The sequence below is a fragment of the Diuraphis noxia genome, unplaced genomic scaffold, assembly GCF_037042655.1.
Source record: "Diuraphis noxia isolate RWA-SAM2 unplaced genomic scaffold, SU_Dnox_SAM2 contig0004, whole genome shotgun sequence".
Taxonomy (NCBI): domain Eukaryota; kingdom Metazoa; phylum Arthropoda; class Insecta; order Hemiptera; family Aphididae; genus Diuraphis; species Diuraphis noxia.
The window spans coordinates 3,828,833-3,844,829 of NW_028301714.1; the positions used below are offsets into that span (position 1 = coordinate 3,828,833).

The 15,997-nt window shown below is 27.6% G+C and overlaps 2 protein-coding genes across 2 annotated transcripts; one reads left to right on the forward strand and one right to left on the reverse strand.

Annotated features, from left to right (window-relative positions):
* Positions 1-81: 81 nt before the first annotated feature.
* Pmi (Transmembrane protein Pmi) lies at positions 82-2,385 on the forward strand. The gene is made up of 3 exons (XM_015508610.2): positions 82-393; positions 529-749; positions 1,200-2,385. Exons 1-3 carry the CDS (start codon positions 380-382, stop codon positions 1,478-1,480), a joined length of 516 nt encoding a protein of 171 aa, XP_015364096.2. The 5' UTR covers positions 82-379; the 3' UTR covers positions 1,481-2,385.
* Positions 2,386-3,050: 665 nt separating this feature from the next.
* LOC107161967 (dehydrogenase/reductase SDR family protein 7-like) lies at positions 3,051-9,643 on the reverse strand. The gene is made up of 7 exons (XM_015508608.2): positions 9,505-9,643; positions 9,177-9,379; positions 8,052-8,195; positions 7,774-7,993; positions 7,615-7,699; positions 6,141-6,301; positions 3,051-6,064 (listed from the first exon to the last, which is right to left on the reverse strand). The coding sequence occupies exons 2-7, from the start codon at positions 9,303-9,305 to the stop codon at positions 5,862-5,864; spliced, it is 942 nt and encodes a 313-aa protein (XP_015364094.1). The 5' UTR covers positions 9,306-9,379; positions 9,505-9,643; the 3' UTR covers positions 3,051-5,861.
* Between the last annotated feature and the right edge of the window lie 6,354 nt (positions 9,644-15,997).

A 15,997-nucleotide genomic window follows, 5' to 3' on the forward strand; every position in this document is an offset into this window, starting at 1 on the left:
ACTTCACATGAACGGTAGTTAGTTTTTCCTCCATGTGCTAGCGCGCGGTCCGCACAATATCAGTTGTTACCCCTTATCAAACGTGCAATTTTTCTTTTCAATGTCGTCCGCAACGTTCACGGTCCGTTTTTCTTTATTTTTTTACCGAAGCAAATGTTTTGTTAAATGCATTGTTCAATAAACAATTAAACACACGATCCCGCTGATAAAAGACGACCGTAGTGCGTAACAGTACTAAAATTAAATGCAGAGTGTACAAGACGTGGTTATCGATTTGATTTTGACGCAGTTCGCTGACAACACAAATGATAGAGTTTCATAAACCTCGAGCTTAAATTCGGTTGATGGGACATTTGAACGAGCACCAAGTGTTCAAAAAATGTTATCATACGAGTAAGTTAAAATTGTGGTTCTAAGTTGAATTTTTTTTTAATTATACAGGCTCACTAAATAAATAAATGACTTAGGCATCATACAGTGTTATTATGATAGTTAAAAATTTACTGGATGTATTTGCTCTGAATGTAGAATAATCAATCAAGAAGATACTGCCATAATAAGAGAAGTCTACGACAATGATAACTCGCAAGAAATGTTTGAGCAGGAACTGGACAATGCCCTAGAGGCTGGCTACAAGTATATTATTATCGAGCCAACTCAGCTGGCTGATGAAACTGTGAGATGGATTACTGTTGGCAATTTTCTTTCCCAAACGGCTATCATATCTAGTGCATTGTCTGCAGGAACAGGTTTGGAAATTTTGAATTTTATAAATTAAGTAATAGTTTGCTAAAATAAATCAACTATTCAAACTATTGTCTAATACCTATAGATTCATACATCTTTAAATGTAGAATTAAGAAACAATAATTTATCAAAAATCAATTTGTGTTATCATAATTAAAACTAATTCATCAATAGCATGTGCAATTAAGAAATCAATTGTCCGTTAATAATATTTATATATTTACATATAAGTAAATAACACAGGGTTAAAGAATAAATTATCAAAGTTAGATGTTGCTTTACAGTTGCATTTGTTATCAATAATCATCAATGTCAAAAAATAAATACAATTCAATTACAAATTATTTTTTACATTGCTTGATAAATATACATATAATTTTTAATACCATATAGTTTCATGTGCAATATACATATTATTTATTATTACTTCTTTGTTTTTTTCACTTGATTAGCTTATTTTTGGACTTCAAAGCCGTTTATATATGGCCCTTTGTGTATGGCTTCATTTGTCTGCACTGGACTGTACATGATTTCGTGGCAGTTTGATCCATGCTGCAAGTATCAGGTGCACAAGGATCCAAGATTGAAATCGCTCCAAAAAGAAGACAACACTCCATCATTGCCAGTGGTTATAGAACGTGGTAGCGATACCAAGAGGAAAATTTTACACACATCATTAACAGTTGTATCAACTGCATATTGTATTTGGAAGCTGTACGAATATTGCAAATAATCTTTCAAATAGAGATCAAATTTTTATGGGAACGTGATGGTTCAAGAACAGTCAGCACATTTTAAAATTATATTTTATATATGTACACTTGATTTTATTTAATTTACCTACCAACTTATGATTGTATGTACTTGATAATTCACGCCAGTGACTTGACTAAGAGGTTTTCTTCTCAGGTGTAGAGTATATAAGCATGTTAATCATATATTCTATATAAATTTCATCTTTTAATGAATTAATGAATATTCAATTTTTATTGATAATATTCATTATTTGCTGAAAAAATTATTGGCTTTACTTTGCGGGAACATATTAAAGAACTTAAAAAGTAATTTAATAAAAAAAGTTTAAATACCTATTTCCATCTTCAGAAAGTTAAGTTTTAAAATAAATACAATTATTTATAGGTTATAGAAATGTTGTAATGACAATTATTAAGTCATATTATTTATTTTATATAAGATAATAATAGTGACATTTGACAAAGTAAATTTTCTATTTTCCTGATATTTAAACTAATCTAAATTTTAATAATTGAGCCAAGTTATATTTTTAGAATTCTCACTATAAATTTTAATTATTACTTAAATCATTAAATTGTTTATTAATTAAAAAATAATTTAAACTCAACATTATTTTTCACAATTAAAATTTATTATTATAAATAATAAGTTTTATAGCTAAAATCTTTATATTTGTGGAAATAACTTCTTTATACACTTGATGTTTATGGACGAGTGAACGGATATATCTCAGGCATCTAAATAGGTGTAAAATGATTTAGCACACAGATTTGGACAAGTAAAATATTGTCTATACTTCAAAAATTACTTACAATATTATATCATGCTAAAATTTGCCATTAAAATAAAAACAAAACAGTAATGTTTTATATTCGTGATAAACTGATTATTTATTTTTATTGTTAATTAATGCGATAGTAATATTATATATATTTTTTTTTTTTGTTCAAAAGCTCTTATTTATTCTTTTTTTTTTAAAAAAAACATGAATTATTGAATATGTAATAGTTAAACATTCAGAAGGGCAAAAATGATTTTATTTGATTGCAATATATTTTGAATTAAAAATACTTGTATTTTATAAAAGAAAACTAGGTTTCATTTTAAAGGCAACAAATAAATCTCAATTTCCATCTAATATAAGATTGTTCTAAAGGTTCAACTAATATCTAAAAACTACCTATAATCGTTCTATGATTTAGGGTGAACGTAGCATGCCAAAGTATAAACAGAGCATAATATTTTTAAAAATCTATTGAAGTTAGGTTATATTTTTATGAATATAACACTATATACCTAAATATTACTTCCTTGTGAAAGTAGATTCACAATATTATATTGCTACGTAATATATAAATTTATAATTGTTCAAAATTACGAATTCCATTGTCTGTTATCTTATTTACAGACATATTAAACCATTTATGAATAGACTGAAAAAATATCACAAAATAAATTTCTTAACATTTTACAATCTACATAAAATATTGTATGTGATTTATTGCTGTAAGACCATAATGTTAAGAAAACAAAAACAATATTGAAAATTATATATCATAATAAATTGCATTCTATATTTAATTAAATTTAGTGTTTGTATAGCTTTCATTTAAACATAAACTTTTTCTATAACAACGAATGTTTGATGTTAAGAACAATGGACGATTTAGAGTTACAAGTATATGTGCTTGATATTTTCAAAATAAGCAACATGGACAATGGTAAAACATAATAAATTAACCTACATTTATACACATAATATATAATTTGTTTTATTCTATCTGAAAGTTGTTTGTCAATTAGTATTTTTAAAACATTAAAACTAAACAAGAATTAAATTCTTAGGGTCTATTTTGTAAGATATGTTAAGCGTAATAATTACATATGGGAATGTACACTAGTTTACTTTGTAGGTTTCAATAATTTGTTTACCATTATAATGTATCTACATTTTTAAAGGCTACAAAATATACTTAAAAAAAAAAAACAACAATAAACATCTAAATTTATCCTCGTAAAGTATGCACACATTGAGTTATCGTCTACAATGGTATAGTTTCTTAATCATTTAAAATTATAGTCTAATATTAACTGACTAATGAAACGTTATTCTAAAAATAACTAAAAATAATTAACAGTACATAAGGTTTAACTATATCAACAACTCACTATTAAGTATACATAAATAATTGACAGAAATCAGAAGAACTACTTATAATATATTTATGAGCTGTATGAGATTTCTAAAATGTAATTGTCGATACGCTGTTGTCATTCAAATTTATATATAAATTATTAGTGATTGATTAAATAGAAAACAAAACGTGGAAATAGTTTATATAAATATTGTCAAAAATGTAATAAAAAAGAACACAAAATGTGTAACAAACAAGCACCATTTTAAGCAACAAAAATGTATCAACAATTGAAAAATTAATTTTATGAAAAAAGGAGATCATTTAAATTATAATATAATTAAACTTATTTTTTGCAATATATTTTTTGGGGGAAAAATGGTGGTAATTAATAAACTCTATATCTTAAACAATATTTAAAATTTAAATTTATGTAAACCTAAGATGTAATAGTGTTTAAGACATACAATAATAATATAATAGTAAAAAATTCATACTACATTAGTGGTAGCAGTGATCATGATCAGTGGTGACGTGAAATTTATTTAAGTATGAAGCATATTTATATTTTAATTTTTTGATCAAGGGTACCAAATCCTATTTATAAATGTATGTACCTTTTTTTACTAATTTAAGAGTGATTCGTTAGCATGTTTTCTCTGTCTTATAAGAGTGTAACAGCACATTCTCTTTACGTTTTAGTATTAAGAATGAATTTACCCGTTACCTAACTTAAAACCTATAATTAACAACATTTTCAGTGGTTTTACATAATTATTTTCAGATATTTTTCATTTTGCAGCGAGCTATAAGTATGTAAAATATACATTTTAAAAATTTTGTTCATTAGTAACTTCAAAATTAAAATAACAAAAATATACTTCTACCAAACCACAGAATATATATTGTAACCTTCAGACTTCAAGTTTAACAAAAGGTAAATTTACTTTAATATTGAAATTAACATAGTTAAATAAGTTAAGCACTTATTAGACGCTGACAACACATGTAAATGAGACATCCTGTTTATTAATTAGAGAAAATTAACCATCACCTACCCACTGAAATGTGGTTCCTCCTTTCTCATACCCATTTATCAGCTCTTTTTTATATCAATACAGCTGATATTTCATGAAAAATTACCTCACGTCACCACTGACTATAAGTTATCAATTTTCTATCTTTGTTAGTGATGCACAGTAAATATTTAATAGACCAATGGTGTTTAACCCTATCTTAATTTAAATTAAAAGCTCATCATTATCATTCTTTTTTTAAGCTTATTATAATTAGTTTGTGAATAATACATAACATCTAATTAATAAAATTACTTAAAAAATTATTTTCAATCACAAGCAATAGTACAAGAAATATATAAATTATGAATTAAAGTACTTCACAACACCCAATGCAAGATATTAAATGCAGAAACAAAAATATTTTAGATAATAACTAATATTAATTAAAAATGTCTTATTAATATTATTGGCAGATAAATTATATACTGCAATTTAATGAGATATAATTATATAAACAATGATTTTGATAGAAAAATGAGTACACATTTAATAAATATTAAAAAGTAATTAAAATAATTTGATTTAAATGTCGATAAAGAAATATAATATGAAATTTAACTAAATTGTACTTCAATTAGTTATAATATTATATTTAAATGTGCAATAAAATAAATCAATCTGTGAATTTTATTTAATAGAAATTCATTATATTTAAATTTAGATATTAGTTTTATTAATTATTACTTCAAGCTTGCTTTTTAAGTAATACCAACTATCTAATATTCTGATAATTTAAAAGGGAACCAGATTAATGTAAGTATTTATAAAATACTTGTACTATTAATATTGATCAAATTAATTTACAAATTATGGTACTAATTTGTTTCAACGAGGGCAGTTTTGTACAAATATACTTAGCTAAATAATATCATTATGGTATTACATTGCTAAAAAGTAAACATTGTACAAATGTAAAGTACATAAATTAAATAAATAATTTATGTAAAACCGTGCATCACTAACAACTAGGTATTTATATTCAAAAATACAAAATTATAAGTACTCAAAAAATAACAATTAACAGCTAATTTCTAGAAATCTAGTTGACTGACCTGGCTGTTTGTCAAATGTGAGATTCCCGTATGCCGACGATAACGGGCTGTAGCCGACGCTCGTCCGTCTGATGGCGGGGAATCCTTGAATCCTACATTTTCTGACTAGCTTGTCGGTCAGCCCTACATTTCATAATCCAAAAATAAAATCGCGGCCAAACATAACGTAGGCCAATTGCTAAACGAGCGTAAAATGGTGCAATAATGACTTCTTGTTCATCATTAACAACAGCATCCACTATTCGTTGAGCAACATATTCAGCAGAATATCCAGATAACGTAGATTCATCCATGACTGCAACATATATATTTAATGTTTGTATACTACTAACATTTTTTATCAAATAATAATATCTAATAACAATACTCACCACCATATTTTGATCCAGACCCAGTTAATGCATTCAATGACAAATTTGTTTGTATGTACCCCGGACTTACAACGGTTACTTTAACCTTATGATGTGATATTTCAGCTCTGAGAGTATCAAAAAATGCTTGTAATGCATGTTTAGATGCTGTATACGCTGATCTAAAAATATTATATAAATAGGTTCATAAAATTAATAAAAAATTTGCATACAAAAAAAAAGATAAGCTGTTTCCAGCACATCCAAGGTTTGTTATCTGTATTTCTTAGATATAAAAGCATACCAAAAATAAGTTTAAAAAGATTTGTAATAATCGGTTAGAAAGTGCTTTTTTCAAAAATGTTAAACATATAACTTTTTAAATAAAATAATTATTTAGGTACAAATTATTATTTTAAACTGAATACATGGATTATGTAAAACAAAGTATCTAAATGTAAGTAAACTAATCTCAAATACTACAAAATATATGGATATATACAGTGGTGTGCAGATCCCTTTTTCCATGTGGGGCAAAGTTAATTTTTTTACACCCACCGGCCACCACTCACCCAAAACTAAAAGTTACAAATAATATATTATGTTTTATTAATGGCTTCTATACAGTTATATAAATACACAATATTTATTAAATTAAAAAAAATTTAAAAAACCCACACCCACACCCACCCCATTTGTGTCTTGCCTGCACGCCAATGGCTATATACAGGGTGATTCTTTTAAGTGGGTACACAAATTATCTAGAAAAGTATTTACTTTTTTCAAAATATTTTTTTACATGGTTTCAAGTTGTTAAAAAACCGATGTTTTTATTAAAAAATTATATTTTTAAATATTTTTTATCCTTATATTTTTTTAAGTTTTCTACTTTTTTGAATGACAACATAGAGTTTTGACTTCATATTCCAAAGCAGAATATTTTTCTAAGTATTTTGATTCATAAAAATCAAATTTAGGGCTAGTAGTTTTTGAGTTATAAATATTTAAAGTATAGATTGGCAGAGTGGAGTGGTACGGGGTTACCCCGTAAAATGTTTATCCACTACTCCGCTTTTCTAAACTTTAAATACATATCACTCATAAACTACTCGTCTTAAATTCAATTTATATGAATCAAAATACTTAGAAAAATATTCTGCTTTGGAATATGAAATTAAGACTCTGTGTTGTCATTAAAAAAAATAAAAACTTAAAAAATGATAAGGATAAAAAATATTTAAAAATATAATTTTTTAATAAAAACATTGGTTTTTTAACAACTTGAAACCATGTAAAAAAATATTTTGAAAAAATTAAATACTTTTCGAGATAATTAGTGTACCTACTTAAAAGAATCACCCTGTATACATTAATATATTATTTTAATATTGTAAATAACAATATTAGCACAATAAAGTTATTATACGATATGTTGTTATAAATTATGAATAGCTCAAATCAAAGTATGTATTGTAATTTTAAATAATGATATTACCTAAATGGAACAGCAATTTTTCCTTGAACACTACTAATTGCTATTATATGTCCACTTTTGTGGTGAATCATGCTAGGCAAAATGGCTAAAACAAAATATAAACAGTTATTGAACTAAACACAAAAGTAAAGACAAATCAATTTATATTACGATATTTACCTTTAGTTAAAGCGACTTGGCCAAAATAGTTGACCAACATTACTTTATAATCTACTTCGGCCATTGTAGCCTCAGCTCTACCTCTATAGCTGATGCCAGCATTGTTGATGAGAATATCTACACGGCCAAAAACTCCTAAAACTTTTTGACTAACTACTTCTATTGTTGATTGGTCAATAAGATCCAAAACGAGAATACATGGTTTGTTAACATTCTTAATCTATAAGAATAAATAAACTAAAAAATAGGAAATGTTAAAATAATAAAACTTCAATTACATCACTTCGGCTTAATAAATCATTTTTGACTCGTTCTAATTCGTTGCTGCTACGTCCTGTTAAAATTAGTGCACAGCCATGGGAATAAAACTCATGGGCTAATGTCTCACCTAATCCGGAACTGGCACCTGTAATAAGTACAACCTAGCAACATAATTTATGATTAATAAAATACATTTTCAAAAATTAGTGTTAAGATGAGCAAGTGAAAATGAATTTAGTTCAACAGTTCTACCTAGTTAAATTTATAATATGATTAAATGATTAGAATAATATGAGTAAGGTATTAAGAATAATTTACTTATAACTCAAATATATTTCTTTTAAATAAAAGAGGAAAAATTATATGAAAAAACTATGATGGTATAAAACTGTAAATTTCTGGTATAAAATACAATAGAACTTTATAAATTCCAGACAAATTGGGACTCTAGGTTGTCTAAATTAATTTAAATCCAGATTAAACAAAATAACCTATAAAATGAGCTAAGGTTTATATTCAAATACTGTTTAGTAAAAAACTTGTACTATAGATTTCCGAAGTACAAAGATTATTTAGTAGGTTTACAAGATATAATGTAACAGAGTATTAAGTCTTGCAAAATACAAAATAACCAGTTTTACTGATTATTTTTCTGATAATTCAAATTATTTGCATTATGAATGGCCGTCTAAATTAGGCGAAGTCTGGACTAATGAGATTTTACTGTACCAATTTTTAAATAAGTACTTAATAAAAGCAGAATACTTCCAAGTCACTAAATTATATTATTTATAGTGTTCTATTGTTTAAAATTTTTATTTTGTACAACTCAATACTCATAGGTAATACGAGCACACGATTTCAAGCGTGTCTTCAATAAGTCCAATGAAAATAAAAAAAATTGTATTAAATTTTCCTAATGTTATGTTGCTGATATGCTGAAGAAATAATCTGAAGCCACAAATGATCATTCAAAAATCGTGTTCAGATCAAATATCCGAAAAATCGAAAGAAAAAACCGATACCAGTGTTCAAAGTCCACGACGATTAAAGCGGAAAATTCGGGTCATATAAAGGTCACAGTGTCAAGATTTGCATTTGCCGGTGCGTAAGACCTACGGGAAATATGGGTTTGGGTTTACCTTTGAGTTGAGTGTGCGATATTTGTTGTTGAAACACTTCTTAAGCACGTAAACTGACATCGGTATTAAGATTGGCAGTGAACAACAAACGTACTGCCAGGCCATCGGAGTGGCGTGAGCGTCCGACATCGCAGTGGCGTTTTCGATATTAGTTGTTTAAATAAGTTGTCAAATAATCGGTAGGTCTCCTCCAAGTGGCGTATCTAGTCGACAAAGGACAAAGCACTGAAATCAATTTATGAGTTATTGCTGCTCGCAAAACGACAGAATCGCCTGCGGGGGATGATAAATTTAATTTGAAATATTGTGTATTAAATTTTTTATTTACTTCTCCTCGGATAAGAGCAATCGAAGTTTCAACTGATAACGACGACCAGTGATTACTAATATTGTACCGCTTGTACCAACAGTGTGGTTAACCGTATAGGTTCTGACACACAGCGATGACTGACGGACACGCACGACCCCAAAACTAATAAGTAATAATAATATTGAATATTATTAATATTGAACGGTACAAAAATAATAAACATTAAAATATCATAACAATAATATCTGAGTATCGTAAATCTATAAACGAAATGTGTTATTATTTGTTATTTTTAGCGCCCGAGGTGAACAACTTTACTGTGCGACGCACGGATGCCGGAACGATGGAGTCGTGATCGTGATCAACGCACGCGATGTCGGATGTACGATGATCGTTACGAGTTGGACCTTAGACGTTACCATCGCGCCGTGACAAAACAAACTTTTTCAGTCATGTACAAAGGCCAAAAAAAAAAAAAATAGGTACCAATGGTAAAATAACATCATGCTAGACGGTAGTCTTATTTTCGAAAATATTATAAACTATAGCTTTAAATGTTAAAACCACATATTTTAAAGCAATAAATATTATTGTGCTGGTCTCTGACACTCAGTCAATATGAATCATTCAACATTTACAATAAAATATTTAAAATTAAATTCTTATAGATATAGCCGTTCTATAAATATTGGAATTTAATAATGTTTTCTGTCTGCTGTCCGTAGCCTGTAATAAATATTTACATAATGTTTGTCGAATTCATAATAGGTGGTTGACTAAATTTTTTGTAAATGGATACGAGCTCGGCAAATATATTTACTATTTATTATAGTATGCAATCTTAGTCAATTAGTCAAGTATACTCAGACATTTTTTTTCTCGATTTTTTTATATTACAAAATGGTCAAAATGCATATGGATTAATATCACATTCAACAATTTTTCAAAACAAAAGTAGTTTTAACAGACTGCTATCAATATTTTTTCGTCCAGCTTTAACTATAATTGATTTATTTCTAGTAGAATATTTAATGCAAAATGAAATTCATGAACTCTTAATAATTAATAATGCTGCCGTCATAAAAATTCACACAATCACCTTTTCTCAAAGAGAGACAGTGTTTTTAAGTTACTATCACAGACCACAGTACCACTATTATATCTCTAAGTTTAGACAAATTTATCACAAATATCTAAACAAAAAAACTTAAAAGTATAAATTCAATTTAATGCCCCTCGCCATTTTGAATTTTTTTCTATCCTCACACATGTAACTCAATGAGTTAAGAACAATAATGGTGCAATCTGAATTTGTCATTTAGACTTAGTTTTGAAATTAGTCATTTGAAAGACACCAATAATTAAAATTTATTAATTTATTATTATGTATGAAAAATACCAATTATTCCAATTTCTCATAACGATAGGCGCAATTAGTGATATTTTTCTTATGAGGGGGGGGGAGAATCCCTGCATAAATCCTGATAATTAATATTTTAAACCAAGATATGATAAAAAAAAACTGTAAGTTTAAGTATCAAGTCTCTCCTATTCAGCATATTATGCTCATTACGAATAAATATTATGATTTTTGATACTGACAGTGCAATCAAAATTCAGTTCATAGGATCTGGTCCTTAGGACCTTGAGTTTGACCACCGAAGTTGGTATAGGTGTTGAAAGTTACCTACTACTTGTTATAACTTAATAATTTAACTTTCCCCTTATATAGGAAAAGAAGTTATTGCGGTTACACCAAACCCCCAATCTAAAATAAGTCCTGCTAAGGAATTCTAGTTTTCCGACCGGAGTTGACAGATATTATAGGTACTGCGTAGACGCATAGTGGCATAGTCACTATATTGAGTGAAACTTGGTACTTGTTAATATTTTTATAATTTAACATGATATAATATTAATAAGTAGTTTTTCCGTTTATTAATTAGCCTAGATAAATTTAGAATTATCATAGTATTTGTATATAAATAATAATGTCATTGTATAAAACAAATCATAGATTTTCATACTATATTAAATTATTTTTTTTAATTATATTTAAATAAATAGATTCTGATCTCAGTTAACAATTTTTCAAGATTTTCGATATTTTCTGGGGGGGGGGGGAATGCCCCTCACATACCCCCTCCCCCATATGGGCGTCCTTGGATGTAATTATTATTTCTTTAAATTATATATTTGATCATAAAACACGTTTAGAACTATGGGATTTGATATCCCCAGAAGGAGTTTTTTAATGTTACCATGGGCATTATGACTTCTAGGAACTACGATTAAAAGCATTGTGTGATGACAAACTACAGCCCGCGATCGTTTATTAACCAACTCGTCAAAGTATTAAATCAAAATTGAAAAAATAATTAACTCATTTTTACTATAAAAATATAACGTTTGTACATAATTTAATATAAATTAATGTTTCACATTTTTTTTTATCGTCAATTACGTTGTTAATCACTGAATAATCAGTAATGACCATATATCACAGCCGAATTCCCGAACAAAAGTCCGGAGAAATAATGTCCCGATTTACTAATTATTTTTGTTTGTATATAGGTAGGTAGTTTTATAAAATTGCGTCACCTAATCTTTATTTATCTTTTATTAAAACTATATATTAATTTATATTTGTTACAGATTATCATTTTTAAAGAGTCGTAATTTATAAATCTATTACACCTAATCACATATACTTATCTAATATCTTTCTTTAATTTTCAGTGAATTTCCCTAATAGTTTGAGTTATTCTGTTAAACGCTCAGTATGTGTCGTTTGTCGATTTTCAATGTCGGAAATCCTTAGCGTTTTCAAAATATCTAATAGTTATTTTTCATTTAATTGTGAAACTATTGTTTGACGCAATCGATAATTGGTAGGGTAGGACATAGTCATCCAACAATATTGGTACCAATTCGTAAAATTTTATTCTAGGCAAAGTTAGAATTAAGCAGCACGAGACGAACGATAAAAAAATAAAAAACAATTCAAAAGATTATCAGGCTTCAAAAATTATATGTAAACGTACTCCGAGACCAGGTTAAGCGTTTTTAAGTCAAGTGGGAAATAATGTTAGGACATGACCAAGGTTTTAGGCTTTCTTTTATTTTTATTTTAAATTTAACTTTAAATAACATATTTGTAAAATAATATTTAGTGTGTAATGTCTTTAATTATATAGTTCAATTTTTATTATATTTTTCCTGTGTATGTTGGTATGTAGTATAAATTTACATTTTTACCAGACTTTTCGCCGGAATTTACCTTGTTGTAGTGATGGTACCTACGTTGGTAGTTGGTAAATGCTACGATGACAGTTATTTCCTTTATAAATAGTTATATTAACTATTGAGGACAGTGGCGCAACTAGGATCTATTTTCGGGAGGGGTTATACATATAAAAAAATAAATTAGCAAAAAAAAAAGTCTTCACTTAATGAAGTGTCTTCACTTTGAAATATTTGACTTTTAAAAACCTGGGAGGGGTCACAACCCTCAAACCCCACCACTGGTTGCGCCACTGATTGAGGAAACTTATTATAAGCTTTAAGTATAACTTAAAACTAAATTTGTTTTGTCTTTGATTCCATTTTAGTACAACAATACTGTATAATACCACGAAATAAAATTTTAAGTTTCATCAATAGATTAAAATAACTATTTATCCATTTTAAACATGGGTCGTTTTCATTTAAAATTTTTGTATAATTATATGCCAAAACAACCCCCTCAAGAGTGAATGTCACCACAATTTGTGCGACATTTTACATTTTAATCGTATTTTACTACTAATAACCTTTTTATAAATACCAAATGTTGATAATAAAAAATAAAAATGTATTTTAAACACGTCATGTAAATAAATAGCAATTTAAATAAAAACAATATTAAATTTATTAAATTTAAAGTTTCATTAACTTTAGAAACAGATGAGTAACGTATATTGTTTATTATTTTTCGAGTTAGGTATAGGCAATCACACAGATTTTAATATTTTAGTACAGAGCATAAAAGCGTGGGCCCATGTTATTTTAATAAAAACGATAATATATCTGTTGTTTTAACTCTACCCGACCTAATACCTAGTTATTAGTAGTTTTTAATTAAAATAAATACGATAAAATTTACCTACATATTTGTGAAAAAAATATCCAATCAAAGCATATCAAATATTATTTATGTCATCATATTCATTCTTGATATGAGCTCCAGCCACTAATGTTGACTTCGAACGATTTCTGAGTGTGAATCCATAAAGCTTCCGCAATCGACTATAGGATCAAGCAATTACAGAAAAAAATGTATGCCGAACAGACGCGTTTGGTTTATTTTTTGTCAAATATAAAATATATGGTATCGTATGCAATTAGCAGGTATAAAGTAATGTTAGTATATTTACTTCTATATCGATGGTTAAGCGCACACATGTGTTAAGTACAAATTTTGTGTAAAATGTGTTATTTAATAAAATAAACATTTTAAATCGTGTATTTTTATGTGCACAAATGAGGTATATGAAATACTCTTGTGACGTCATATAATGTTGTGGTCAGATGTTGTATTTGCTCAGATATCTATCCCATATGTGATAAGAGCACTTACCACATTTGTCAATTTTGTTTAATGACGGTTATGTCATTTAACACATTTTTCCCTAAAGATAATAGAATATTCTATTATAAGAATTTTGTATAAATAGTTATGTTTTGGCTGGTAATATTGTATTTGAATAGCACAATATTATTCTACATTATCAATATAATGATAACAACATAATTTGTTATTATCTTAATACGGTATTATTACATTTAGTGAACTAAATTGTATTGTTTACTTATAAGTTATAATACATAGTTAAATAGTTTGCTCTTTATAAATACAATGACTTCAAGAACTAGGAAATTACTACAGATGTGTAAAGAAAAAAACATAATTCAAACACTTTCATCAAATACAAGTATGAATAATAATGGTTTTAGTAAAAATCGTTACTAAATTATCTTAAATTAAAACAGATATTCAAAACAAGTCACCCCCACACTGTTTTGATTCTGGTTCTGATAGTGGTAGTGTTAATTATGAAGACTCGGGCTCAAGTGACTATTATGTACCAACATCAATGGCAATTACAGATTCTTCATCTGATGAAGATGTAGATATGCCAAATAATTTACCTGACACAGGTATTTTAAAATTGTATTATAATATGAATAGCCTCTTTTAGTTCTTTGAAGAAATCCCTACAGCAAAAAAAAATATTTCAAACAGGGTCTCTGACTATGATGATGAGTAAAAGTGTAATTGAAAATTATATGAATTTAAAAGTGCAATTATTACAGACATTCAATTTTATTTTAGTTAATTTAAAATTTAGTTAAGTATTAGGTAAATACTTAACTTAAATTTAAACCAAGGGAAGCATTTTTTTTTTTATTTAGTATCTAGTAACAATATCTTGTCATAAATTAATATTTTAAAACTTTAAGACTTAAGTTCCTTACTTTTAAAAGACTTGACTATGTTATTACCATGAATTGTAATTGTTTAATAAGTTATTATGTAGTGACAAATGTGATAAATACATTAATTACCCTGCCATTTGTGGTAAGTGATGGCTTAATTAATTTATATCAATTATCCTAATTTTGTTAACATAATTAATGATTTTATTTTGTTATATTATTATTCACAGGAAGTTAATGATTTTAAATATAATGTATTTGACTAGAAATTGTTTTGATTATTTCTTCTTACATCCTTCTAAATCTTTGAACGCCATTCCTGAAAAATGCATAAATGTGTACATAACACATGTGTGCGCTTAACCATCGATATATAACTACGTGGTCTGATAAAGGTCAACAATTCATTTCCCCCTCCCCACTCTACAAAAGCTGCATGAGCACGCTCTTGTGCCCAAGTTCGACTTGCAGAGAATACGGCGAGAAATTAAAATTAATAATACTCAGCGGCGCCGAATACTATGTTTAGGCGGGGCAACCACCCCATCTTTGAAAGTGGGTGGGTTGGTCGTTGGTGATGGTTATGGGTGGTTGTGGGTGAAGGGTAGGATATGATTGTGATGTATGAAAATATAATTCATATAAGAAAATATTCTCGAATATCAAAAACCGATGCGAATACGTGATTTAGTAATAGGTGTCTTTGGGTGGGGTGGGTTATTAATTTTTATACTTTGTCCTACTCCTACCTACCTATAAAAATTGAGTTCGGTACCACTGAAATAGGTAATACCTTAAAATTGCTTCGATTCAATTATTATCATGTGAACTGTAAATATTCTAATATGGAGCATAAATCAAAAGGAAGAAATCGTTTGACGAAAATGAAAAATTAAGAGGACGTCTCATGGAAACGTTCAAACGTGTAGACATGCAACACTCGAGAGGTATAGCGTTTTCAGTCATATAGCCGCCGTCGTGGCATAGTTTACCGTAATTTTCCACGGTTTTCTTAAATAAAACATACTTAACG

What these genes read in the sequence shown, in the direction of transcription:
- LOC107161967 (XM_015508608.2), bottom strand. Translation starts at nt 9,305, where the DNA reads ATGTCGGACGCTCACGCCACTCCGATGGCCTGGCAGTACGTTTGTTGT. An exon ending in AAAATTGCTGTTCCATTTAG is followed by an intron (nt 6,302 to 7,614) that starts GTAATATCATTA and finishes TAATATTTTTAG; the next exon opens with ATCAGCGTATACAGCATCTA. An exon ending in GTCTGGATCAAAATATGGTG is followed by an intron (nt 6,065 to 6,140) that starts GTGAGTATTGTT and finishes TATATGTTGCAG; the next exon opens with TCATGGATGAATCTACGTTA.
- Pmi (XM_015508610.2), top strand. An exon ending in TGCATTGTCTGCAGGAACAG is followed by an intron (nt 750 to 1,199) that starts GTTTGGAAATTT and finishes TCACTTGATTAG; the next exon opens with CTTATTTTTGGACTTCAAAG.